A 27,999-nucleotide genomic window follows, 5' to 3' on the forward strand; every position below is an offset into this window, starting at 1 on the left:
GGCTCTCTCGGCTAATAAAGCAAGATGAGCGCTGCAACCTCGGCTAATAAAGCAAGATGAGCGCCGCAACCCCAGAGTCATCCGCGACTGGACCTAACAATCAGGGGTCCTTTACCTTTTTAAAAAAAATATCCCAGGCTCTCATTGGCCTTGCATATTGGATTCTATCCGGTGTTTCCGATGTATCTCACAGGCACCCTAAATATAAATCTTACCTTTTTTAAAGAAATAAACCGTTTCTGGCCTGTTCTTGTGTTTAGCCACAGAGAGAGCACCTGTAATTTTTCCGTTCAGTCCTCCAAATCCTTTTACAATTGCCTTGGGATAGCCAGAATCCATTTTATCATTGGTGAAGCGCCAGTACTGAGAATCCTGAGAATTAAAATGGCTGAAGTTATGTCAAACATTAAATGTAGACTTCATTGGGCTATCGTGCCTTTAATGTGGACATATGTTGTTGCTGCTGCTGTGGTGGTGGTAGGAGGGGGCCATTTTAGAGGTAATCCTTATTATCACCACCTTTTCCTCAATAGGAATTCCCAAGTTGTTTGGGGAAGGGAGAGCTTAGTACAAAGGCAGAAACATTATTACTACCATCTCATCTAAAACCCTAATTTTGATCAGCTTGTAGATGATATTCAGCCTCAAACATCGCATGGGTCTGAACCAGTATTATTTAGTGATGCTGTTCTTTTTAATTGTCCTATTATTTTCTATTCCACAAAGCTAGTTAAACAAACAAAAACTAGCCAGCCAGCATTAAGTACAGTGGTACCTCGCAAGACGAATGCCTCGAAAGACGAAAAACTCGCAAAACGAAAGAGTTTTTCGTTTTTTGAGCTGCTTCGCAAGACGGATTTCCCTATGGGCTTGCTTCGCAAGACGAAAACGTCTTGCAAGTTTGTTTCCTTTGTCTTGCAAGTTTGTTTCCTTTTTCTTAAAACCGTGCATTCACTTCGAAGAGCAACTCATAGCACGCGGTGTGGTAGCCTTTTTTGAGGTTTTTGAAGACTTTGGTGATTTTTGAAGCTTTTCCAAAGTCCATGCTTCGCAAGATGAAAAAATCGCAAGACGAAAAAACTCGCGGAACGAATTAATTTCGTCTTGCGAGGCACCACTGTATATATTTTGCCTTGGGACTATGCATATGTATGGCCACTAGCTGTAGTAATTCAAAATTATTCCTGGATTGGTTTTATCTTTATTTTCTCACTTTAATCTACAGCATGGGAAGGCAAACTAAGGTCCGGGGGCCGGATCCAGCCCAATCGCCTTCTAAATCCGGCCCGTGGACGGTCCGGGAATGAGCGTATTTTTACATGAGTAGAATGTGTGCGTTTATTTACAATGCATCTCTGGGTTATTTGTGGGGCATAGGAATTCGTTCATCCACCCCCCCAAAAAAAATATAGTCTGGCCCCCCCACAAGGTCGACCGGCCCCCTGCTGAAAAAGTTTGCTGACCCCTCATCTACAGCAACACACGTAAAGTAATAACAACGAAGACTTAAGAGTGTCTGGAAAAGAAGGGACTTTTTCAAACATTTTTTTCCCTCACAACAGCAAATAAAATAGAGCTTTCTGTTTTTGAATCACTGGAGGTGGCCACCATTTTGCTTTGGGGAGGACTGTGTGTCTATTGGGGACGGGTCCTCCTCATCTATGTGTGTTTTTCGTGTTGTTGTTTGTTGCAGCATCCACATATTGGCATCGAAATACCAGTTAGTATTTCTCCATCTCCCATTTAATCCAAATTTATCCTCTTTGGGGGAAATTCAGTAAATAAAATGTAGCCTCTTGCCAATTACCCATTTGCAAATTAAGCCCCCATCTGTCTAATGCTAGGGCAGGGCCTATTTGCAGTCATGTTGATTTTCCAGAGATTTAGCAAAAAAAAAAAAAAAAAAATTAGTGAAAACCTGTGCCAACACTTTACTTCAAAATGAACAAATGTATCTTTAGATAGACCATGCCAATGGTCACTGGCATATATGTGGTTAGATGGAAGGAATTAGCTTAACTTTTTTTAAAAAACACAAAAAAACTGGTCATTTTCAATAAAACAGGCAAGATTTGGCCGTCAGAATCTGACCTACTGAAGTTACTGCCCGGCTTGGCTTACTTGCAAGACTTCAATTTTAGGTGTGTCCTTTTTAAAAGCAAAAAAACAAACAAGCAAACAAAAAACGCTGGCAACATATATTGAGAACATAAGAAAGAAGCAGAAGACAGTGTGGGAAAATATGATCTGGAACACAGTTAATTGTTTAGACGTAAGTGAGCATACCTCATAGAATATAAAAATATGATTCATTTGTTCTTAAATTTATACCCCACATTTCCTTTCAGTTTGATCCAAGCACTATCCATTGTTCCTCCTGTCTCCTGTCCACCTTTTATCTTCATAACCACCCTGCCAGGTAGCTTGGGCTGAGTGGGATTTTGAAACTGGGTCTGAAACATCACACTAAATACGACATCAAACTGGCTCTCGCATTTGGCTCAAACAACAACGGCAAAACCCTCTTGCTTAAGCTACACAAATAAAGGTTAGATATGCAAGGGTCTTAAAATCAACCCGGTGCCACCTCCATACCCTCTAACATTTCTCCGATAAAAATAGGGGCACCCCATTCCATCATGGAAGTGAGAGCTGGACCATAAAGAAGACTGATTGCCGAAGAATTGATGCTTTTGAATTATGGTGCTGGAGGAGACTCTTGAGAGTCCCATGGACTGCAAGAAGATCAAACGCATCCATTATGAAGGAAATCAGCCCTGAGTGCTCACTGGAAGGACAGATCCTGAAGCTGAGGCTCCAAGACTTTGGCCACCTCATGAGAAGAGAAGACTCCCTGGAAAAGTCCCTGATGCTGGGAAAGATGGAGGGCACAAGGAGAAGGGGAGAACAGAGGACGAGATGGTTGGACAGTGTTCTAGAAGCTACAAACATGAGTCTGACCAAACTGCAGGAGGCAGTGGAAGACAGGAGTGCCTGGTGTGCTCTGGTCCATGGGGTCACGAAGAGTCGGACATGACTAAACGACTAAACAACAACATTCCATTATGATAACTTTACAATTTTATACCCCACACATCTTACTGGGTTGCCCCAGCCCAGTGTGGGCTGCTTCCAACATATATAAAAAACATAATAAAGCATTAAACATTAAAAAAAATCTTCCCTATATAGGGTTGCCTTCCGACAGCTTGGGGGGGGGGGTTGGATACCTCCATACCCTCCAACATTTCTCCAGTGAAAATGGGGACATCCTAAGGGAAAATGGGACATTCCAGGATCAAATCAGAAACCAGGACGGCTTCTCCAAATCTGGGACGTCTCTAGAAACGTCACCAAACAGAACCAGCCCAACTACCCAAACAGTTGCAAAATTTTGAGGGTCACCAATACCACCGCATGCACCCCGATTTTGTGCCCCACTTCCTTTCAGCTTCCTAGAAGGTTATTCCTTGGATTCCTTCAGCAGAATGTCCTGCCCTTCCCACAAACTTCCTTATTATATTGTGGTATAATGAACACAGATTGCTGGCGTTTCAGGGGTCACTTTCTGCTTCAAACTCTATTTAAAATTCCAGCTGAGGAATAGGAAATATTTAATATGAGGTGTGGCGCAGCATTTTAGTGTTTCTTGGAAACTACTCCCGTCCTTCAAGCTGTTTCCATATTAATTTTTAAGATGTTTTTACCAGGTGCCGAACTCTGTGGTGGTTTCTCCCTCTTCTTCAGAGACATTAATGGTGCGCACAAAAACCAATTTGTCATTCTTAAGGCTGCAATGTTTAATGGATCAGCCAGTTCAAAAAACCTGGAAAGGTGACTAGAATAGTGTTGCCAATTAATCAGGCATCACTTAAAAAAATGTCAGGTGTGTTAATACACATATTCATTAAAAAAACCTGCATGGCTTAGACACCATTTTATAAGAAATGTGAAAGAAAGGGGGGGGGATGTAATTTCTAACCTGACTCCCTGTGTGACACATATTGGCACCAACTGAAAACAAGAGAAAAATATGCCATTCTTCAAAACTGTCATACGTGTGGAGGAAAGCCTTAAAACACATTGCAGAATTCTCAAAAAATAGACCAGAGGCCATATTTCATCCAGCAGAGCTTTTACTTGTGCTGAAGGCAAATGAGCATCATGGTCACAAATCCAAATATATTCAGGATCGGCACAGTCCATAAAAAATCCAGTTGCAGCACTTACAGAAACTTACAAACTTATCTTATGAGACTAAAACCTTAACACTAAGCATACCTATGCACAGAACAGAGATAGAAAGGGAAAGGGAAACCCAGGCTCCTTCTGGCATGTATTTATAGTGTGCATGACCTTAATTGGAAGGAGGTAAGAGAACCAGTTCAAATCAAATGTACTCAGAAATAACCCAAACAATCATGACCCTTCTGCCTGCCTCTTTCACACAGATAAGCTTCCAGAAGCTTCTAGAATCCTCTTGAATTCATAGGAATAATCTCTATACATCAGCTCAAGACTTTATGCACTAAGAAATGCAAGCTGACACTCCCCCCATTTGTTAGTTGCAGGATGTATTGATCTGCAAAACACTTATTGAGGGGGGGGGGATTTTCATGTACACCTTCCTTCTACAAGAATAAACCTTAGCCTTTTGTTGCTAGCCCTGCAATTTATCAGAAGAAAAACAGTAATTAATTCGTTCTGGAGGTCTGTTCTTAACCTGAAACTGTTCTTAATCTGAGGTACTACTTTAGCTAATGGGGCTCCCCGCTGTCGCCACACGATTTCTGTTCTCATCCTGAAGCAAAGTTCTTAACCCGAGGTAATATTTCTGGGTTAGCAGAGTCTGTAACCTGAAGTGTCTGTAACCTGAGGTACCACTGTATTTCCAGATGCTTCTGTGAGTAGCAGAAAGACACCCTGACTCCCAGAAAAAAACAGCTCAACCTTCTTAAGCATGACCTTAATTGGAAGGAGATAAGAGAACCAATTCAAACCACCTGTACTCGAAAATAACCCAAACCATCATGACCCTTCTGGAAGCTTCTGTGTGTGAGGGAAGCAGGCAGAAGGGTCATGATGGTTTGGGTTATTTCCGAGTACAGGTGGTTTGAACTGGCTCTTGAGAGAACCCTAGTGTTGAACGACACGAAGTGAGCTACCTAAAGGTTTTGCTTAGTAAGAACAGAGGTTCTACTCCCACTTTTTGGGAAGTATTCCTTTAAAGGTGGAAGCTGGATCAACTGGTGGTAATTGACGCTCGTTATTTAATGCAATGCCTGTGCCAGGTGTTCCTGGGGAGTAAGCAGGTTGGATAAGCTGGTCAGAAGCTGTCTTTATGGGACTTGAGCTGAATGCTTGGTGGTGTTTTCCATTTCCTGAGGTAAATTTCAGGAGGAGCTGACTTGTGTTTTGCATAACTAGATGTAGAAGGAAGGTGTACATGCAATGTTTTTTTTTTCCTGTAAGTGTTTTGCAGATCAGTGTCAGCTTGCATTTCTTAGTGCATAAATTCTTGAGCTGACGTATAGAGATTATTCCTATTCCTATTAAGAGGATTCTAGAAGCTTCTCTGTGTGAGAGAGGCAGGCAGAAGGGTCATGATTGTTTGGGTTATTTCTGAGTACATTTGATTTGAACTGGTTCTCTTACCTCCTTCCAATTAAGGTCATGCTGACTATAAATATAGGCCAGAAGGAGCCTGGGTTTCCCTTTCTCTATCTCTGTTCTGTGCATAGGTATGCTTAGTGTTAAGGTTTTAGTCTCATAAGATAAGTTTGTAAGTTTCTGTAAGTGCTGCAACTGGATTTTGTATAGACTGCGCCAATCCTGAAGGTGACCGTGATGCTCATTTGCCTTCAGCACAAGTAAAAGCTCCACTGGGTGGAATATAATTGCCTCTGGTCTATATTTTGAGAACTCTGCAACACGTTTTAAGGTTTTCCCTCCACATGTATGACAAAAACCTCTTCCACATTTGTGCCAATGTAACTGATTAAAAATCAGATACTGAGATTTATTTAGCTGACTGACAGCTTTGCTTGTGCTCATTAACTTTCCCACTCCTTATTGTGCTTAAAGGTGAAGGCGGCATATGCTTCCTATCTTTGCTGCTGCCTAAAGTCCTTCCGGACATTCTCTTTTTCATGGGTGGGATTCAACTGCATACCAACAAATTCGGTCTGCACAATTAAAGTGAATTCACCACTCTTACACAAGAAAGCCGTTTCCCAAAATATATACAGTGGTACCTTGGTTTGCATACGTCTTGGTTTGCATATGTTTTGGATTACAAGCACGTCAAACCCGGAAGTGCGTGTCCCAGTTTGCAACCTTTTTTGGGATTACAACCCATTTTGGGTTACAAACATTTGTGTGTTTTTTGGAGGCCCCATTGGCAAATGCGCGCCTTGGGTTACAACCTGTTTTGGTTTACAAACGGACCTCTGGGACAGATTATGGTTGTAAACCAAGGTACCACTGTATACAGTATTTTAAAAACTGGGCAGTTTTTAAGGAAAATTTGAGAGAGCTATTGCTTGATACAACGTCATATCACCTCCCCACAAACAAGTGAGAATGAAGACTTAATGAACAACAGCCTTGCATAGGCACCCTGCAAACTTTGTGCAAACCAGTCAGGATAAATGATCAATAAAAAGGTCACTTGGAAAAACTTCCGTAACAGCGGCCTCAATCTAACACAGTGGTAACATAACCCTGAGCCTATTTCCCCAGAAATAAGTCTCATTATGTTTAGTTGGGCTTATTCCTAGGTAACAGTGCATTGAATTACAGCCTTAGGCATGCTTAACTCCACTAAGATTGTTGCATTGTATCCTAGCTCAGCTCTAGAAATGGCCATGAAGGTATTTCAAGCCAGAAAATGACAGCTGTTATGCGGTGCTCAAATAATGGTGGTCAGGAGAGGATGAACCCTGATACGGTAGTGCTAGTTTTCTGTGAGGGTGGAATGAATCATTCTGTTTTATTTTTGTTTAGGGAAACATTTGATCATGTGAGTCCTGCCTACAGTCTGAAGTTGTACAGCCCAGACACAAGTTAAGCGCCTCAGAGAAAAGCACAACTTCTTTCTTGCGTCTGACCGATACCACCACAGAAATAAAACTTCACAGATTCTACAAAACGCATCCATCTGTAAAAAGAATAGTTCGGACAACCAACAATCAACGCTGAATTAACCTGTGCATGGTAAGTAAGGATATAAGCAGAGCAGAGTGTGACATTTTATGGTTGCAAAATTCAGGTTATGTTTGTTCATTTGTTTCATTTTCGTGCGACATTGATGATCTCCAGGTTAAAATCGCCACCTACAAATGTCAACATGTCAGTGTTCTGTCATGCACATTGAGGAATTCATGTGACCCACCTTAAAAAAGAAGGTTTTGCCATCACAGTTACATCTAGAGAAGACTGTGTCGATGGGAGAGGGGATACCCCACACCTCTGTGATTTTACGGGGGCAAGGTGATGGTGGACTCGTTCCATTCAGCAACCAGTAGTAATGGCCTGCAAAATCAAGCAGAGGTTGAAGGGGTGGAGAAAGGGGAATGGATTAATCTTCAGGAATCACTCTCTCTGTAGTACTCAACCTTCTCAACCTAGGGGTACTTGCTAGAAGGGACAAGAGTGGTGCTCTGGTGCATCAATTTGTGGAATCCTGTACATGTTGGTTTTGGTGGTTTGAAAATGGTGGTAGCTATTTTCTGCAAAAGGCAAGTGTTCTTTGGACATTGAAACGTAATTGTCCCAGTCCAGTGAGAGAGATGGCTCTATGAAAGTAGGCTTATTTTATGTACATCTCCCTTGGCAGTTCCATGCTTTTTTAAGTACTGGCTGTGCCTTTTTAAGGGGGGACGACAGGCTGTGTATTTTTGATGTGGGTGAGGTTGGGGATACTTGTCCACCAGGAACAATCAGTCCTTTGTGTGCATATGTTTAGTTGAAAGCACATTCATCTGAACTGGGACTGATACGTACATAATAATATGTTCTGCATTTTTGTCATATTTTGTAAACAAGAACAACATTAAGCTCACCATTCTGCTTACTCACCTCTGAATACAGCCAGTGATCCATTTTGTAAAGGGACTATCCCATCTGCCGGCTTCCGGTTACATAAGTTCATCTCTTGAGGTACATCTGGTACAAAATAAGTCATTTTAATTTTACAATTCCAAGTTTTATATCGCGAAGGATCCTCTACTAAAAAAGGTTAATCCTAAACGCTTTAGTTTATGATAACAGTATTCACTGGGCATTAACCCTAAGATTTGTTCCAAGGACATAATTCTTACAAAGATAAATGCCAGATTTAATGTACTCCTTGCTAATTGACTTTTAGTGCTCCTCTCCAAAATATTTGCACTGACCAGTTCTAGAAGGCTCTCAAGGATCCAGTCATTTGCTCTCCAATCAGACCATACGCAATCATGGAAAATAAGCTCTTATGAGGAAAAGGTTGGAGCAACTGGGCATTTTTATCCTGGAGGAGAGGAGCAAGGAACAAAAGGCAGGACTGGGTCTAACAGGCTAAAGTTTACAGGAGGGTAGATTTCAATTGTCATGAGGAGAAACTACTTACTGGCAAGAACAGTTTGACAGTCAAACACATTACTTATCAGGGTGATAAGTCTAGAGGTCTTAAAGCAAAGGCTAATCAGAGAATCTGTTGGAGATGCTCTGGCCCTAAATTTCCCACACTGAGCAGGGGGTTGGACAAGGTTCAGTGTTTCCAAACTTGGCCCTCCACCTGTTGTTTTTTTTTGACTACAACTCCCATCATCCCTAGCTAGCATGACCAGTGGTCAGGGATGGTGGGAACTGTAGTCCAAAAACAGCTGGAGACCCAAGTTTGGGAAACATTGATCTAGATCAGCAGTTCTCAACCTGTGGGTCCCCAGATGTTGTTGGACTACAGCTCCCATCATCCCTGAGCTCTGGCCTTGCTAGCTAGGGATGATGGGAGTTGTAGTCAAACAACTTCTGGGGACCGACAGGTTGAGAACCGCTGATCTAGATGGTCAAAAAGATTCCTTCCAGCTCTGTACTTCTCTGACACCATGCATTTAGAGCACTTTAATAGCCATGTCTTCCCCCAAAGAATCTTGGAAATTTTATTTGACCCTTCACATAGCACAGTTACCAGCCCCTTTAACAAACTACATCTCCCAGGATTCATTGGGGGAAGCCATTGTGTAGATGCAACCATACATGGTCTTCAAAAGCTTTGATCTTAACATTCGTATCAACCCAAAAGGCACCATTTGATACACCATATTCAATAAAATAAAAACTTTTTTTAAAAAAATAAAAATACAGCTTAGTCTACTGATATGTCTATTGGAAGGTGGTGTTAATATTCTATACCACTCATATGCATGAGATTGGTCATTATTGTATTGCAGATGAGCAACTGGGTGTATGGGCTCATATAGGAATAATTTTTGGCAACGCTCAAATTCATTAGTCTTGTTCCACCCTTTCTTAAAGAAGCTGTTAGGTGGTACACTCCCACTCATTTTTATCCTTACAACAATCCTCTGAGGCAGGTTTTGGCAAAGACAGAATGACTTGAAGCTGTATCCCTCCTGTCACATGGATCTTTTGCTTTCTGGTGTTAATGTATTGCTAAATGTACTCATAGAAATACCCACATATTGAAAAAAAAACCTGTTGTTGTTGAGAAGACGGTTGTATTTGGACCCATGCGATTTATGTTCAAATCCCTGCTTGTCGATAAATTTTGCTGGGTGAGTGTGGGCCAGTCACTCTCTGTCAGCTTCACTTTACCCACCCCTCCCAACATAATGTAAGAATATCATGGGTGTAGGTAGACCATGCCTGAGCTCCTTGGGAAAAATAAAGTAAAATACAACACAGCTTAGCGTGTAATTCCAGTCTAGGAGTTGAAACTACACCTGCCAGGTCTATGATTGCGACTGTTGCTCTTCTACAAGGCTTCTTCACCCTTCTCTGCTCTTCTAACATGGCAATGGATTGGGGGGAAGTGGGAAATGTTAAGGAAACACATCATTTTTGCAAAGTATTTCTGAATTGTACACATACAACCTGAGTGTATTTTTGTCAGGGTTCTTTCACACCAACTGGCTGAAGGCTAGAGAATGGATACACCCTCTGGTGGAGCTGAATCAACATAAAGGCACTGATTATATCAAGATTTGCCACCGCCATCACAACTGCATGTTGGTACCAATGGTTATTCCAAGTCCTTTTTTTAGTACTGTTAAAAGTGCAGTGTATTCATACAGATGGGATTAGGTGAGGGTTGGACACTTAGGTTTGTAATATATAGAAGCTGGGTGTGCTGCACACTGCATGTGACTTATCTGCTTGCCCTTTCAGTGACACAGTGTTTGCAGTCCGCCGCCCCCTCTGACCCTGTCGCCCTTCCTGCAACACACCCCTGGTCTCCTCCGCCTGATTGGAAGACGTTCCAACCTCTCCTGGCCGACGCAGGATTCAAATGTGCCCACCCATGTTTGTGGCCAACCACAGGTGTGGCTGAGGGTATGGTTGGGCCCAGGCTCAATTCCTCGGGAGTCCTCATCTAGGTCCACTCTGATGGAATAAAAGCCAGTGTGTCCCTCGCTCAGGACCACAGTTGGCTTCGGTTTTCCCTCCCTCCCTCAGTCATGGTCTTACGGTTTGCTGGCAATTGAATGTATTTGCTTGACCTTGCTATGGTTTTTATGGTTGCCGTATTCAGGGCAGGCAGGGATTTGTCCTATCAGGCTAATTGGGCCTGTCTGAGGGTTTTGCCTTCCTCATAGCAATGGCCATAACTTTGATGGATATGGCATTGGGTATATTCCTAGTCAGTGGCAGAGAGGGCATTGTGTGTCTGGGTTTCCCCCTCCATGGTGGTGGGGTATCCCATTAAAGGGATCCATAGATCACTGGGTTAAAGCTGACCAAAAGTCTAGAGGTAGCATTATTATCAATTTACGACGGGGTGTAAGGTTCACAGGCTAAGAAGGACTTGCTCACAAATTTATTGACAGCTGCACGACTTATGATAGCTAGGAAGTGGAAGGGGCAAGCAGAATATAAAATGGAAGAATGGTATAAAGAGGTGTGGGATATAGCTATTAATGATAAATTAACATGTGCCGTTCAAATAAGATGGGGAATACGCAGGAGAAATGATTTTGAGGAGAAATGGGAGGTGTTTGTAGAATTTGTACTGTTAAAACTGAAAGGGGTCACCCCATCGCAAGAGGTGTTGAAATTTTGGGAGGTTGGATAGTTACAATGGAATGGTCTCGGTGGTGGGGTGCACATTTTTAATCTTATTTATTTATGATTATTACTTTGTCAAAATAAAATTTAAAAAGGGATCCATAGTGGAGATGCTACTATCCAAACATCCAGGGAGGGGCCAAGAGACATAGCACTCCCCAGCATGGCAAGCCGCTGGGGTAGTACAGTCATACCTCATGTTACGTTTACTTCATGTTATGTACTTTCAGGTTACGTCCCGCGGCGACCTGGAAGTACCGGAAAGGGTTACTTCCGGGTTTCGCCGCTCACGCATGCGTAGAAGCACTAAATTGCGCTTCGCACAGGCGCACAAACACCAAATCGTGCCGCACACCTGTGCAGATACGGCGCTTCAGGTTGCGCTCTTTTCATGGGCCTCCAGAACGGATCCCGTTCGCAACCAGAGGTACCACTGTACCTATTTGAGGTATGTCATAGGTCTAACCCACACCAAGCTTGACCCTCCAGCAGGTCTTGGTGGGCTACCCTATGCTAAGCCCAAACTCATTTGTATCTGTAATCCATAGAGTTGTGGCCTGATTTAAACTCCAATGAATTCTGTCTGCAGTTCTTGCTGCATCCAAATGGCCGGATAGGGACAGATTCACAGCACCTTGGCAACACAAATGCATGCCTTGGCCACTTCTGTTCTTGAAGGTGTTGTGAGTCCATGCCCATTCCACTGGACCTGTATTGTAGTCTCCTATCCATGTGGGACGAATAGTGCTTTATGGTGTTGGTGCTGGGGCTCATCACCTCATCAGACTGTGGAACTTCAGTGCAGACAATGTAAAACTAACTTATCACGGAGACTATGTTGGCAACACGAATGAGCAAGAATGAGCATACATGGCATTATTAACACCTGTTGATTTTTACAAGACGTTCTCCACAATGTAAAGTGTGAATCTGCAAAACTCTTGACTTCAGCTTTAAGCAAAACACAAAGAAAACTATTAAAGAATGGTCAAAAGCAAGTATAAGGATCCTCTTGCTACATATTGCCAGGGGAAGGGTTATTATACGTAGGGCATTCTAAAGGGTTGTCTAAATATAACTTTTTTGCCCTTTATTCCAGTACATTACAGTTGCACAGAGCATAACGAATGCATCTCACTCCACAATCCTGCTTGTCACCTGGAAATCTAAAAATACTAAACAGTTACCTCATGCATTATTTTGGAGTTCTCTTTCTAACCCAGGGGTCGGCAAGGTTTACCAGCCATGGGCCGGATCACTCCCACAGAGATCTTCCGTGGGGTGGACTGGCACAGCGTGATGCTGGAAATCACGTCTGTGCATGTCCGCGGAGCTGGAAATCACTTCAGCGTCTGGACATGCACATGTGCAGACACAATTTCCGGCACTGCTCGGCGAGTCCCCGCGTGCTGCACTAAACCGGCACGGCGCAGCGAGGGGAATTGCCGAGCGGGCGGCGCGGCTCGGGGGCGGCACAGGGGGTGGGTAAAACGGTCTTCGTGGGCCGCACCCGGCCCACGGGCTGCACGTAGCCAACCCCTGTTCTAACCAAAGGGTTGCTATTTCTCCCCGAGGACATGAAAACAGCCATTATTACACATTTTCATATTTTTACACCCAGCAGATGCATGCAGATATGTTGTGGCCTATATGTCTGGGGGGGAATCAATTCTAGCCAGCCTCTCGCACTAAATATTGCAAATGTTAATGATAAAACTTTATATAATGAAGTGGGACCACACTGTATTTGAAAAATACCTTCATAAATACGTCCGTCATGTTACCATCGCTTATCTGTTGTCAACCTGGTGCCCTCCAGGTATTTCAGACTACATGTCAGCTGGGGCCAATAGGAGTTATATTACAGAACATAAGGAGGGCACCAGATTAGCGAAGACTGCGCATGTTCACACTCGAGAGGAAACATAGGAGGCATTTCTCCTTTGACTTTTTCTAGAATCCCATGTAGCTCTTCAAAACTTCACTCCAGAGAGAATTATTGTGATGGCCTGGGATTCGGACTCGGAGGCTGAACCTGAGGAATCCCAGCCTGCACAGGATTCCCTGCCTCCAGAACCAGCTGAGCCGGGGCTGGGGCATGAGCCTGAAGGGTCCTCACCTGTGCTGGATCCTCAGCTGCAGGCACCAGCTGAGTCTGCTCTGGCCTCTGAGGTGATGGAGGACCCATTGCCTGCAGGTGCTCCACTCTCAGCCCCGTCAGGGGAAGCTGAGGTTGCCTCTGGGTCCAGTAACCCTTCAGCCGCTCCTGAGCTGCAGAGGCTCAGGGCAGAGAGGCAGAGGGAACTAAGTTCCCGCAGGAGTAGTGCCCGCCTCCAGGCCAGGAGAGGCGAGTCACCTGTGGACCGGGGCCGCCCTATGCCTCGGGGCAGATAAAAGCCAGCCAGCCCCAGTCCCAGGTTGCGGGAGCAACGTTGTTCCTAGCCTGTTCCTGCCTGCACCCTGTCCTGCTCTTCTGCCAGAGTTCCTGACCTCACCTGACTCCCTGCCTTGGACCCCACTTCAGCTTTGACGGACAGCCTCCATACCGCATCCTCGACCTCGGACTGGACTCGGATCTCGCTGCACGGTTAACCCTCGGGACCAGCACAGTTATTGATACACAGTTCTTTTTTTAACATAACAAAAAAATCACCCTAAAATTCAATTATCTATCTATCTATCTATCTATCTATCTATCTATCTATCGTCTATTTATTTATCTATCTATCTCAATTGCATTAAAAGAAATTTAAAAATTTAAAAAGTGTAAAAATAAAAGAAGTAGTAGTAAGCATACCTTTGTACAACAGAGGTGTGACAAACTTTTCTGGTCGAACATACTCTGCAGTTAGGTTGGTAATCCACTCGGGAAGCCTTACGCTAGAGATTGTGGAATATGTTGTAGTTTTTCTTTTTGTAGGTATAAGTATGGTGGGCAAAGTGGAGGTAGACGTTGTAGTCTTGTCCACAGTCGAGGATGGGGTGTCAGGGGTTTTTGATGTTTTCAAGGAAGTTGTAGTCACCTGTGTTACTGTAGTGTTTGTATTCTTGTTAGTTGGAGTTTCCTTGGTGGGTTCGCTATCTGAAACAAGATCAATTTTTGTATTAGTTGTAACATCACGGGTGGTTGTTTCTGGATGGTCAGTTGTATTTGATTGGGTGGTGGTTGTAGTTGTAGTAGTTGTTACTATCCGTGTAATTTTAGTGATAACTTCTGACTTGCCATTTTTAGGATTGTCATCGGGGTTAGGTGAACTGGGATTTGATTCTGTTGTGGTAGTTGTAGTTGTTTTCGTAACTGTAGTGATGCTATCTGGCTTGTCACTTTCCTCAGGGTTAGGGGAATCACTCAGTGGTTTGGATTCTGTTTTGATGGTAGTAGTTGTCTGTGTGACTTGAGTTGGCTTGTCTGGTTTGTCACTTTGATTGGGACTTGGTGTTTCACTGGGTGACTTGGGCTGTGTAATTATTGTTGTTGTCTCTGTTACTTTTGTAGTATCATCTGGTTTGTCACCGTTCTCATCGCCTTTGGGATTCGGCTGATCATTTGGCGGCTTGGGGTTTGGTGTTGTTTTTTCTGGGGTCTCTGGATTCCTAGTTGAAGGAATGTTTTCATTAGCATTGCTAGGGCTGATTGGATTAATCTCTGTTATTATAGTCTCTGTTATTGTAGTTACTTCAGGCCTGTCATTCTGACCATCAGGGCTGGGTGTACCACTTTGAGGGGTTGTCACGGTAACTATTGTCTCTTTGACTGTAGTGATAATTTCTGGTCTGTCTTTTTTATCATCAACCGGGCTCGGTGTTCCACTAGATGGATCAGTCTGTATTATTGTTGTCTCTGTGACTGTAGTAGTTCCTTCTGGTTTATCACTTTTATCAACACCGTCAGGCTTGGTTGTGTCACCTGGGTCAGTTTGTATTATTGTTGTCTCTGTGACTGTAGTAGTCTGTTCTGGTTTGTCACTTTTATCAACACCGTCAGGCTTGGTTGTGTCACCTGGATCCGTCTGTATTATTGTTGTCTCTGTGACTGTAGTAGTCTCTTCTGGTTTGTCACTTTTATCAACACCGTCAGGCTTGGTTGTGTCACCTGGATCCGTCTGTATTATTGTTGTCTCTGTGACTGTAGTAGTCCCTTCTGGCCTATCATCTTTATCATCACCAACAGGGCTGGGTGTTCCACTAACTGGATCTGTCTGTGCTATTATTGTCTCTGTGACTATAGTAGTCCCTTCTGGTTTGTCATTTTTATCTACACTGTCAGGCTTGGTTGTGTCACCTGGATCCGTCTGTATTATTGTTGTCTCTGTGACTGTAGTAGTCCCTTCTGGTTTGTCATTTTTATCTACACTGTCAGGCTTGGTTGTGTCACCTGGGTTAGTCTGTGTTGTTGTCTCAGTGACTGGAGTAGTTCCTTCTGGTTTGTCAGGATTAGTTCCATCACCTGGAGTAGTTTGTGTTGTTGATGTCCCTGGGACTCCAGGAACACCATTGGGATTGGTTGGGTCACCTGGATCAGTCTGTATTATTGTTGTTTCAGTGACTGTAGTGGTCCCTTCTGGTTTGTCACTTTTATCAACCTCATCAGGATTAGTTCCATCACCTGGTGTAGTCTGTGTTATTGATGTCCCTGGGACTCCAGGAACACCATTGGGATTGGTTGGGTCACCTGGATCAGTCTGTATTATTGTTGTTTCAGTGACTGTAGTGGTCCCTTCTGGTTTGTCACTTTTATCAACCTCATCAGGATTAGTTCCATCACCTGGAATATTCTGTGTTGTTGATGTCCCTGGGACTCCAGGAACACCATCGGGATTGGTTGGGTCACCTGGATCAGTCTGTATTATTGTTGTTTCAGTGACTGTAGTGGTCCCTTCTGGTTTGTCACTTTTATCAACCTCATCAGGATTAGTTCCATCACCTGGAGTAGTCTGTGTTATTGATGTCCCTGGGACTCCAGGAACACCATCGGGATTGGTTGTGTCACCTGGCTCAGTCTGTATTATTGTTGTTTCAGTAACTGTAGTGGCCCCTTCTGGTTTGTCACTTTTATCAACCTCATCAGGATTAGTTCCATCACCTGGAGTAGTCTGTGTTATTGATGTCCCTGGGACTCCAGGCGTACCATCGGGATTGGTTGTGTCACCTGGAACAGTCTGTATTATTGTTGTTTCAGTAACTGTAGTGGCCCCTTCTGGTTTGTCACTTTTATCAACCTCATCAGGATTAGTTCCATCACCTGGAATAGTCTGTGTTATTGATGTCCCTGGGGCTCCAGGCGTACCATCGGGATCGGTTGTGTCACCTGGAACAGTCTGTGTTATTGTTGTCTCACTGACTGTAGAAGTCCCTTCTGGTTTGTCACCTTTATCAACACCATCAGGACTGGTTGTGTCACCTGGATCAGTCTGTGTAGTAGTAGTAGTAATGCTGGTGCCACTTTCTACTTTGTCAATCTTATCATTAGAACTTGCTGTGTCACTTGTTATTGATGTATCTGCAACTGCAGTGGTCTCTTCTGGTTTGTCACCCTGAACATTACTATCAGGAGTAGGTGTGCCACTTGTTGGATCTCCCTGAATTGCTGTTTCTGAATTGATAGTTGTTCCTTCTGGACTCTCAATTTCTGGTCTGCCATTTTTATCATAAAGATTGCCTAAGTCACTTGGCGGCTCAGTCTGTGTTGTTATTGTCTCTGTGACTGTAGTACTCCTTTCTGTCCTGGCACTTCTAAAATTTCCCTCAGACTGAGGTGTATCTGTGAACAGAGTAGCAGGAGTTGTTGAGAATAAGTTTGTTTGTTGGTCTTGTGGACTCACTGAGTTAACTGGCTCATTAGTTGATTTCTGAGTTGGCTTAGGTTCCCTGACAGTCTGAGATGTAACTCCTATTTCTTTTGTGTCTGTGTCTTTTGTACCCGATGGTGAAACAGAGCCATCATCTAAGGTTGTTAACTCTGTAGTTGACATCCTCTCAGTAAAAGCAGCTGTGCTTGAATCTTTGGGGTTTTCTGAAGCCGTCATTTCAGCAGATGTAATTATTTCTTCAATAATAGTAGAACTCTTTTTTTTTGTAACAGATTTCTCTTTAGAGTTTGTTGCCGTTTCCTTATTCTCTATAGTCGTCTCTTTCACAAGTGTAGTTGTCTCTTTATCACCTACATCCGTCTCTTTTGAATCGGCTGTAGTTGAATCTGTGAGAAGGGTGGTTATCTTTTTTCTATCAGAAGCCCTGCTGTTTTTTGTTTCAACTGTACTATCTTCCTTATCTTCTGTAGTTAGCTCCTGACTAGAAGCTTTGGCTTCTGTTTTTTCTACAGATGTTGTTTTCTTATCTGCAGCAGTGGTCTTTTCACCGGTCAGGGCATTCGTTGTTGTAGTTACTATGGTCTCACTGCCTGTTGTTTCTCCTGTTGTTACAGTCTCTCCAACTACAGTAGCAGTGTCTGCCCTGGCTTGTGTTGTTGCATCTTTATCACCTGTGGCTGTTTCAGTTACTGTGTTTGTTGTGATGGATTTATCAGTTATTGAATTGTCTGCATTTCTAACTGTGTCTTTGTTTGCTACTACAGTCTCTTTATTTGCAGTAGTTATATCTCGTCTATTAGTTTCATCTGTTGCTTTATTATTTTCCACTGTTGTTGCAACGTGGCTATCTGCATTGGTCTTGTCTCTACCAGCTCCTGATGTTGCTTCCATAGCTACAGTAGTGGTGTCTCTCTTGGATATTGTTGTTGTACTTTTAGGTGGAATAATGGTGGTTTTCAAAGCAGCAAAGCTCGTGTCTTTGCTTATGCTATCACTAGCCACAGTAGACATTATCAATGCCTCAGTGATACCAGAAGTAGTGCTGGATAGCAAGCTTAATGGTTTTGTGGTAGCAATTCTGTTGGATGTGGTCACCTTATCAGGTTGGGGAGATGGGCTTTGGCTAACATGATCTTCAGACAAAGGAGTTGTTGTAATACCTTTATTTCCTGGGGTTGTTTTCTCTGTGTCAGCTTGCTTTGTGGTCGTAGAAGGGAGTTCCGTTGTGGTAGTAGGAAGCTTTGTTGTGGTCATCGTCGTAGATTGCTTGGTCGTGGTTGTTGGCTGCTTCGTTGTCGTGGGCTGTGTTGTTGTGGTCGTGGTTGTTGGCTGCTTTGTTGTTGTCGTAGGCTGTGTTGTTGTGGTGGTGGTAGGAAGCTTGGTGGTGGTCGTCGTAGTAGGAAGCTTTGTCGTGGTTGTAGGTAGCTTTGTTGTGGTTGTTGTCGTAGGCAGCTTGCTCGTGGTTGTAGTTGAAGGCAGGGTGGTTGTGGTCGAAGGCTGCGTTGTTGTCGACGTGGTAGCTACTGTTGTCACTGCATTGTCTATTCCGCTGCCGTCCTCCTCTGAAATCACCTTCACAGCTTTGGATTTTAAAGATTTTAATGATGACTTTGATGATTCTTTGGGTAAAACAAAAGAGGGAGGTTAGTTGTCAGGTTATTGTGTGAGTGTCACCGTTAAAACATTTTGTCATGCTTTTGAAACCTTTTAGCATAGCTGTCTCTATAGCGCTTTAATGGCGATTTGTCAGAAACTGCCATGAGGACCGCTATGAAATTGATGCTCTACTTATTACAATAAACATATATATAAACATAGTATGTAGAAATGTACAGAGTAATGCTAGTTGACTTCTCACCAACCTGCTGCTTTTGATGTGTAACAGATCTATCTCATTGTAGCTCAGGGGAAAGAAAAAACAAATGTTAACAAGATTCTTAACAGTATAATTCTTTGTGTTGTGCTGCATTCCTTGAGTATTGCCCCATCCCACATGGTATTTGAAAATTTAACCTCAGTTTCTTCCAGTATAGACTTTTGAAATCATTTTGGAATAACAACCCACATGGAACCTAGTTATGTGGCATCTCCACGTCTGAAATCTAGTTTTTGAGCTGTAGCAGTGAGACAACTAAATATATTCTGAAGCTATCTGTAGGATCAAGTTCCACAAAAATCTGCACCCTAAGATATATATTTTTTTAAGTTAGTTGTTATAAGCTCCAAGAGTTAACTCTTACATTTACACTTATTTATTTAAACCTACATATTTAATCCAAATTAATTAATAATTTCATGACCACTGAGCATGCTCAGTCATCACTGTACTGTTTTAGGGGGAATGTGCATCTGTCCTTTTTAGAGTTTTTCTGAGATGTTTTGAAATTCTGAAAACATAGTTCTCTGCATCTTGGTTATATAACCAGTGACACCCTTCCCTTTAAGACTGGAATTTGTGTATATATTCTCTAAAGATTACTTTTCAAGAAAGAAGAAAGATTCATTAGAGCAAGGGTGGGTTTTTTTTTTTTAATGGGTTTCTTATTTTTTGAAACCTCACTTGTTCTGCTTCTTTCAAACCATTTCTCCTGGCTGATTAAACGTCATTGCAAATCTTACCATTCACTTCTTCTTCTTCTTCTTCCAATTCCTCGTCAGTTTTACCCTTCTTCTTCTTCTTGCGCTTATCACCAGAATTTGTTGATGAAGCCATCGTTCTCCGAATCTTCGAGGAGGAGGAGGACGAAGAGGACTGTTCAGAATGTTCTACGGTCAAGCACATACGATCAGCATAAAAAGAAAATGTGTACAGAATACAGTTCTGAGACAACTTCTTCCAGAAGGGCCTGTGACATCCACCCTAATTTCATGCACTCCTAAAGGGGGGAAATGAAGAGAAAGAAGGCATAGCAAAAGAGCGGGGGGGGGCAGTGTGCTGTAGTGGTTAAGAGCAGTAGACTCGTAATCTGGGGAACCGGGTTCGCGTCTCCACTCCTCCACATGCAGCTGCTGGGTGACCTTGGGCCAGTCACACTTCTCTGAAGTCTCTCAGCCCCACTCACTGCACAGAGTGTTTGTTGTGGGGGAGGAAGGGAAAGGAGAATGTTAGCCGCTTTGAGACTCCTTCGGGTAGTGATAAAGCGGGATATCAAATCCAAACTCTTCTTCTTTTGGTTCTGATCCAAATCACTGCTGGCATGCAACACCCTGACAGTTTGCCTCAAACGGATTTCAGCCCTCATCAAAATGAAGGGTGCTAGAAGACTGGAGAAAGCCCTTTTCAACCCCAACTAAAGAATCATGGCAAGAAAAATCGATGGACTATGCAGAACTGGCAAAACTGACATACAAGCTGTGGGACAAGGATAACTGTGACTTTAAGGATGAATGGGAACCCTTTACAAAGTATTTGAAGACGCAAGAAAGCGAACTGGACTCCTTGGCTGGTTTTGAATAAACATTCACAAACTTTTAATTGATAATAATCAGCTAAAAAGTTTGAGGATCTATACAACTGTGTAACATGCAGAAAACAGCATTTTTTGAGAAATCAAAGACTGGAACTGGGGGAAGTCGGGTGGGGTGGGTGTGGGTGGGTTCTGTGGGGGGAGAGAGGGGAGGAAAAATGGAGGGGAAAATAAGGATGATATGTTTCTGGATAATATGTTTTGTTTTAATTTTGAATAAAAAAGTTATTGAAAAAAGAGAGAGAGAAAGCCTTTTACAAAGTGTCTTATTTTAAAGTCTGAACTGTGAATGGAAGAAGCCTGATGTGATTTTAAACGTTTCTGGAAATGATGCGGAAAAATAAAAAACGTGCAAATCAACTGTCTGCTTCAACCTCGTGATGTATTTTCAGCATGGACCACTAGCACCGGAAAACTTGCCCGCTCCTAATCTGGAAAAGTCGTATGTGTTTGTGAGTCAACAAATTAGGGCAATTGTTGCACTGTTGAATCCACTGGTGGAATAACACTTTACAGATAAACCACAGTCCAAATGGTTGCATGGTTAGTTACTCATCTCAGAGTATGATTTGAAGGCACTTGCGACCACCATCTTGCTGAAGCTAACAAAGTCTGGGTCAGCACTTATGACTGCATGGGAAATGTATGTACAATTCTATAACAGAGGAAAGGTGGGCCCAGAGATGGAAAGAAAATAAAGTCCCAACCAGAGAAGAATGGCAGATGAAGTTGATGGACTATGCTGAAATGGCCAAAACGACCAGAAGAATCGGAAATCAGGAAGACCAAAATTTCAATAAGGAATGGGGAGAAATTATAACTTATCTTAAAGACCATTGTAAACAGTTAAAATCATTAGTAGGATTGGAATATCACTTGTAATCTAAGGGTGAATTCTGGACACAATGGAGATGTAAAAGATTTGGATCATCATAAAGGATGTGGGAGGAAATGATTAATAACAGAACCCACAAAGGGGAGGATAGAAGTCCAGGAGATTTATTGGAATCTTGTTTTGACGATTTATGCTTGATATAGCTCTGTAAAATTTTAATTTGAAAAACCAAATATATTTTTTTTAAAAAAGAAAAAACAAAGGTGGCATATAGTGCATTGGGTTCCACATCAGAAGAAATGTAAGAATATATAAATAAAATTTATTTATGTTAGAATTGTCTATTCTGCTGTTCAATTAATATATAAAAATCCTCAGAGTAGTTTACATATTGGAATACTCTGGGCTTGGGTTTCTTAAAAGAGTTCCCGCCTCCACCCAGGCTACATGGCAAACTATTTTTGAAACTGAATGACTTTCAAAAGCAGTTTGATAGGATATGGTGTTTTTGTGTTCAAAGGTGGTGGTGAGCCCAATGGGTATGCCCAGGCTCTTGGGGGGCGGGCCCTGGCCAAGTGAAAGTGGGCACACACAAAACACTCAGAAGAAAGAAAGACAGGTAATCAACCTCACAAATAGATTCCCCTTCCCCCAATACCAGTCTGCAAGAAATATTTCCATTTTCAAGGCACGAGTATTATCAAGATCAATTCCTATATAGCAAGGCAATGGATAAAGGATAATGGTTTAAAACACACAGAGAGAGAGAGAGAGAGAGAGAGAGAGAGAGAGAGAGCGCTTTACTCTATGCAGGCAATCTTTAAAAGAGCCCAGGACAGAGAGAGCTACCTTTTACGTAGCAAAAGCTATGAATATACGGCATTAGTTTGCCACAACCTGGTAGGACATTTAGAATATTGGTAGATGGAGCTTGGAGAATCAGTAAAAGGATTCCTCAGCATATTAAAGCTTCAGTGAGTTCCATTTTCTTTTCTGCAACCCTGCCATCTCTCTCAAGGCTCACAATTACAGTAAATCGCGATGAATCACAGAACTTAGAAAAAAATAAATCTACACACAACTCCAAGAAGTCCATATCACGTATACTTTTTCATACCTTCCATAATTTCATGCGACACTTTCTTTTGCTTCTTTTTCTTCTTTGGGGGGATGGGTTTAGGTTTCATTTTGGGTTGGGGTTTAGGCTTGGGTTTAGGCTTAGGTTTGGGCTTAAGTTTGGGAGAACGTTTGGTTGTAGACTTTGGCTTTGGTGTTGTAGTTGATGGTTTGGCCGTGGTGGTCGTTGGCAGAGGCGTGGTTGTGGTCGTTGTAGTTGTTGTTGGGACCGTGGTGGTGGTGGTGGGTGCCGGAGTAGTCGGAACTGCAACCAGGCATAAAACTCAAATTTCAGTTCAGGTTTTTCTTCTAATACCAAAATTAGCATTGTTGTTTACCATTTTCAATTCACAGTTTTAAACAAAAGGCTTGTTAAATAAACTCACCTTTTCAAAAATTCAGGTAGGTAGCTGTGTTTGTCTGACGCAGTAGAAATATATAAAAAATTTTTTACAAAAATGTCCAGTAGCACCTTAGAGACCAACTAAGTTTGTGCATTTCGTATCTGAAGAAGTGTGCATGCACACAAAAGCTCATACCAAGAACAAACTTAGTTGGTCTCTAAGGTGCTACTGGACAATTATTATTTTTTAATATTTCTTTTCAAAAATGTTACTTTTGCAAAGCCTAGTTTCCAAAAAACTAGATTTCTTATGTCTCATTTTTAACCCACAAAGAAGTAAGAACCCACATTTTATTTTGATAGACTCAGTTGCAGGCTGATACTTCTACATTATTTTGAATCTGTGCAATGAGCTTAAGACACCCCCCTCCTGATGTTTCATCAACACAACAAAGTATTTCTTATTTATTTATCAGTAATGGAACACTGAGAAGCAGAGATCTTCCTAGGTGGCCGGTGGATTTAACAAAGTGGGGCAGACGACTGGCAGCTTTAGTTTAGACCTTAACGTTTGCTTCCTGTTTATTTCCGTTTTGTGTTCCTCTGGACTTGTTTTCATCCTGCCCCATATATTACTCTAACATTACAGACAGCAATAACAGTGAATAGCGAATAACACTATGCCCCCTTCCTTCAAAAAAATAAATAAACAGTGTGTAAAAACAAACATATTGGTGTCGTACACCCAAAACAGCTATGCTCCATTTCCCCCTTCTCCAGGAAGATGAAGGCATGAGGTGGAGGGGGGGCTGTTTTGCCTCTGCACATTTCACCCTTCAGAGAAACAAGCCAAATATCCACTCTCCAAGGCTAGCTCTAATCTCAAGAGACCACTTAGCAAAGTGTCCTGGGATGAAGCTGGCATCTATGACCTGTCATTTAAAATCAGCCACTCTATTATCAGCTTAAGCATTGCTTCAGAGCATGGGAAGGCAAACGAAGACCCGGGGACCAGATCCAGCCCAATTGGCTTCTAAATTCGGCCCATGGACAGTCCAGGAATCAGCGTGTTTTTACATGAGTAGAATGTGTCATTTTATTTAAAATGCATCTCTGGGTTGTTTGTGGGGCATAGGAATTCATTCATCCCCCCCAAAAAAATAATAGTCTGGCCCCCCCACAAGGTCTGAGGGACAGTCGACCGGCCCCCTGCTGAAAAAGTTTGCTGACCCCTGATCTACAGCAACACACCAGCAATAGAAGTAAAGTAAAAACAACCAAGACTTAAGAGTGTCTGGAAAAGAAGGGACTTTTTCAAACATTTTTTTTTTCTTAACAACAACAAATAAAATAGACCTTTCTGTTTTTGAATCACTTTATATCCTTTTCCCCGTTCTTTTGGAGGTGGCCGCCATTTTGTTTTGGGGAGGACTGTGTGCCCCCCACAAGGTCTGAGGGGCAGTGGACCGGCCCCCTTCTGAAAAAAATTGCTGACCCCTGCTTCAGAGCATATGTGGGGAATTAAAATGGTGCTTGATTGACCTGGCAACTTGGTGCAACAGGTTCAGGGTAAACTTTGCAGTAAACTTTGCAATGGCCTGGGCCTTTGCAGTTGCCAAATGGTTTAGGTCATGCTAAACACACATGCCAGTTGCCGAAACGCTTTGCATTTGTTCAACGGAGACCTAGGTTCTGAGAGTATCATCTGACACCAAAAGACTTTATTGTCCTGGTGGAGGCGGGGGGAACTGGGAGTTGACTTTAAACGAATGATTTTGTTGTTGTTGATGAATGGAAACTCACAGAACATTTATTCCCTCTGGATTATTTTAGGGGCAAACAAGGCCATTTTTCCACAGCATTCTGCCATGGCATGGCCACTCTATTACCCCTTTATTACAACCAAATTCTACCCTGGCATGGCTCCACTGAAGTCAAATGAAGTTATGTCTGCTGAAAATCCAGACTGGGTTAAACAGGAGGCAGTAAATGTGGGTGTGGGTGGCATATAAAGGATAAAAATAATTTGAAAATAAATAAATGGAACTCCACAAACTTTTGATTCCCCGCTGGGGTTTTTTTAGTTTTACTGTTTTATAGTATAATTGGCTGAATGTTCAGCATTATTGCTGGCGAGTGCAGGTGGAAGGAGAACAGGATATTGCAAAGGCTCCTAGAGCCACATTGCATCTTGCTGTAGGGATAGTTCCACCCAGCGGACTGTACATTTTGTCCTCATTGCAACAGTGTCCTGAACTTCCTCCTGTAATGAAGCAATGGCAAGCTTCGACCTTGGAGAAAGGTTATAGCTCAGTGTCAAAGCACATGAAAGATCCCATGTTCAGATCCTAGCAGCTCCATGACTTCTGTCTGAAACCCTGGAGAGCCACTGCCAGTCCCTGTTGTGTAGATGACCTTGAAAATGCTGTTGGACTGCAACTCCCATAAAATCCTGACCACTGGCAATCCCAACTGGGGCTAATGGGAGTTGGAATCTAACAACATTTGGCAAACCACAGGTCAGTCACTGCTGGTGTAGACAGCACCGAGTTAGATAGACCAATAGTCTGACTCAGCTCGAGGCAAATTCCTATGTGCCCCTTGACAATACCATTGGGTTTCAGGCTTACCCAACTCCCTGTCTATATAACACCCGTAACTGGGATGAGGTGTCACAGAAGAAGCTGATTAACTTTGTCCAATAACAGAAGCTATGGGAATAGAGCCTGTTCTAAAATGTACACAGCCCCATTACGGGTTCAGTTATTTTCATGTGGTGCCATTGGCCAGAAGCCAGCCAATTTCCTCACTCCCCTGCCAACACATGAAAATTCCCCAGCTTGTATTATAGGTACAGTGGTACCTCCGGTTACGAACTAAATCCGCTCCGGAGGTCCGTTCGTAACCAGAAACCGCTCGTAACATGAGGTGCGCTTTTGTTAATGGCACCTCTCGCTGCTGCCGTGTCGCCAGAGCGCGATTTCTGCTCACATCCCAGGGCAAAGTTTGCAACAAGGGGCATCTAGTTTTAGGTTAGCGTAGTGCATAACCTGAAGCATTCGTAAGGGGGACAGTACGTTAACACGAGGTACCACTGTAAAGGTAAAGGACCCATGGACAGTTAAGTCCAGTCAAAGGCGACACTGGGGTTGTGGCGCTCACCTGGCTTTCAGGCCGAGGGAGCCAGCGTTTGTCCACAGACAGCTTTCCGGGTCATGTGGCCAGCAGGACTAAACCGCTTCTGGCATAACAGGACACCGTCACGGAAACCAGAGCACATGGAAACACCATTTACCTTCCTGCCACAGTGTAGCTATTTATCTACTTGCACTGGTGTGCTTTCGAACTGCTAGGTTGGCAGGAGCTGGGACAGAGCAACGGATGCTCACTCTGTTGTGGGCATTTGGACCACCGACCTTCTGATCGGCAGACCCAAGAAGCTCAGTGGTTTAGACAGCGCTGCCCACGTCCCAAGATGATATAACCATTATAACAAAATTGATAACTGACAATCATATAGTTAAAAGCAGAGGTTCTGGTTCTAGTAAATCTAGTAAATCTTAGAATCATAGACCTGTGGAGTTGGAAAGGACCGCAAGGGTCATCTAGCTATTGCCCTGCAATGCAGGAATCTTTTGCCCATTTTGGGCTTGAACCCACAGCCCTGAGATTAAGAGCCTCATGCTCTAACAACTGAGCTGTGTTGCAGTATTGACACTGGAAATAGATCCTGAGGTCAAACCTTTTGATTAGTCTCTTGAGCTTGAAAGGCAACCAAGTGCTTACGACACTCACCTACTAAACATGCTTCTTTGTAATCTGGACAACACTTGCCATATCTGTCACAATCTGCATCACAGTCGCACGGTCTCCCCCTTTCAAAACTCTCAGAGCAACGTCCTTTGCAAGACAGTTCTACACAGGATGATGAAAGAATGTTAGTACCATTTTCTTCACCTGCATGAAGGAAATCTGTTTGAATGAAGATGCTACCTGGGTCCAATATTTGAGGGTGTTTCCAAAGCTGTTCCTTCACTTAGGGAAAGCACTGTGATCCAACAGAGACCTTCACCAGCGGTACAGGGTGGAAGGTGATATGTGCCAATTGCCCCTCCCTGCTGTTGTGTACTTCAGAGGGTTGTTGGACCATCCAGAACAGTGTGGGAGGTGTCATGGGGAAACTGCAGGGCAGAGCCAGCAAGAAGCATCTCCCTCCCTGATCCACTGATCAAAGCCCTCACTTGATCAAAGAACATTCAACAAAGAGACTTCATTGGATACAACCTTGGATTTTTTCATGTAAAAAGAGCAGTTGGTACCATCATGAATCAAGGATCTCTGAATTTATTTATAACATCTGTGCAAGTTCAAATTCACTAGTGGATATCCTTTAGAATCTATGCTGTGGTCCTCTTTAACCCATCCTCGTTATTCCTGTGTTATTCTAATGAGAAATTCTCAGAAGAATCCTGACGTTTATCATTTCATGTCATTTGAAAGTTAATACTGTAGTATATTAGGTCTAGTGTGTGAATGATACATATCTTTTTATATTCTTTGACTTCATGCTGGAAGTTTGCAGATAACCAACAAGGAAAATACAGCTGTTATGTACATCTTTGTCTATTTGTCTGGCAAGCAGTTGTGGAACATGTCTACAAGACTACAGTGGTGCCCCGCAAGATGAACGCCTCGCAAGACGGAAAACCCGCTAGATGAAAGGGTTTTTCGTTTTGGAGGCGCTTCGCAAAACGAATTTCCCTATGGGCTTGCTTCGCAAGACGAAAATGTCTTGCGAGTTCCTGCGGGGTTTTTTCCCTTTTTTCCCCCTTTTCCTAAGCCGCTAAGCCGCTTATCAGCTGATCTGCTGATAAGCCGCTTAACAGCTGATCGCTAAAAGCCGCTAAACCGCTAATAGCGCTAATCCGCTAAGCTGTCAATGGGCTTGCTTCGCAAGACGAAAAAACCGCTATACGAAGAGCCTCACGGAACGGATTAATTTCGTCTTGCGAGGCACCACTGTATTGTGTCTATGGCTATTGATTCTGCAAAGCCCACTGTCACAAAATATATGGCATATATTGGAACGCCAACTGATTTGAATTGCTTCCTATGTAACGCAGCTAACAAGGAAGCAGAGAA

General features: G+C 43.0%; 1 protein-coding gene across 9 annotated transcripts in view; it reads right to left on the reverse strand.

Moving 5' to 3' along the window:
- The window catches only part of PRG4 (proteoglycan 4), a 40,659-nt gene that overhangs the window by 4,722 nt on the left and 7,938 nt on the right, over positions 1-27,999 (reverse strand). For 2 of the 9 annotated variants that reach the window (XM_081865651.1, XM_081865650.1), the window contains 8 exons: positions 26,653-26,772; positions 22,516-22,779; positions 19,716-19,862; positions 18,257-18,715; positions 14,084-14,368; positions 8,080-8,166; positions 7,394-7,533; positions 216-372 (listed from right to left, as the gene is read on the reverse strand). In XM_081865651.1, coding sequence (XP_081721777.1) covers positions 216-372; positions 7,394-7,533; positions 8,080-8,166; positions 14,084-14,368; positions 18,257-18,715; positions 19,716-19,862; positions 22,516-22,779; positions 26,653-26,772 — 1,659 coding nt within the window. The other 7 variants (XM_081865649.1, XM_081865646.1, XM_081865645.1 and 4 more) reach the window with 7 other exon arrangements.

Source organism: Podarcis erhardii, assembly GCF_964252035.2.
Source record: "Podarcis erhardii genome assembly, chromosome: 6".
NCBI lineage: Eukaryota > Metazoa > Chordata > Lepidosauria > Squamata > Lacertidae > Podarcis > Podarcis erhardii.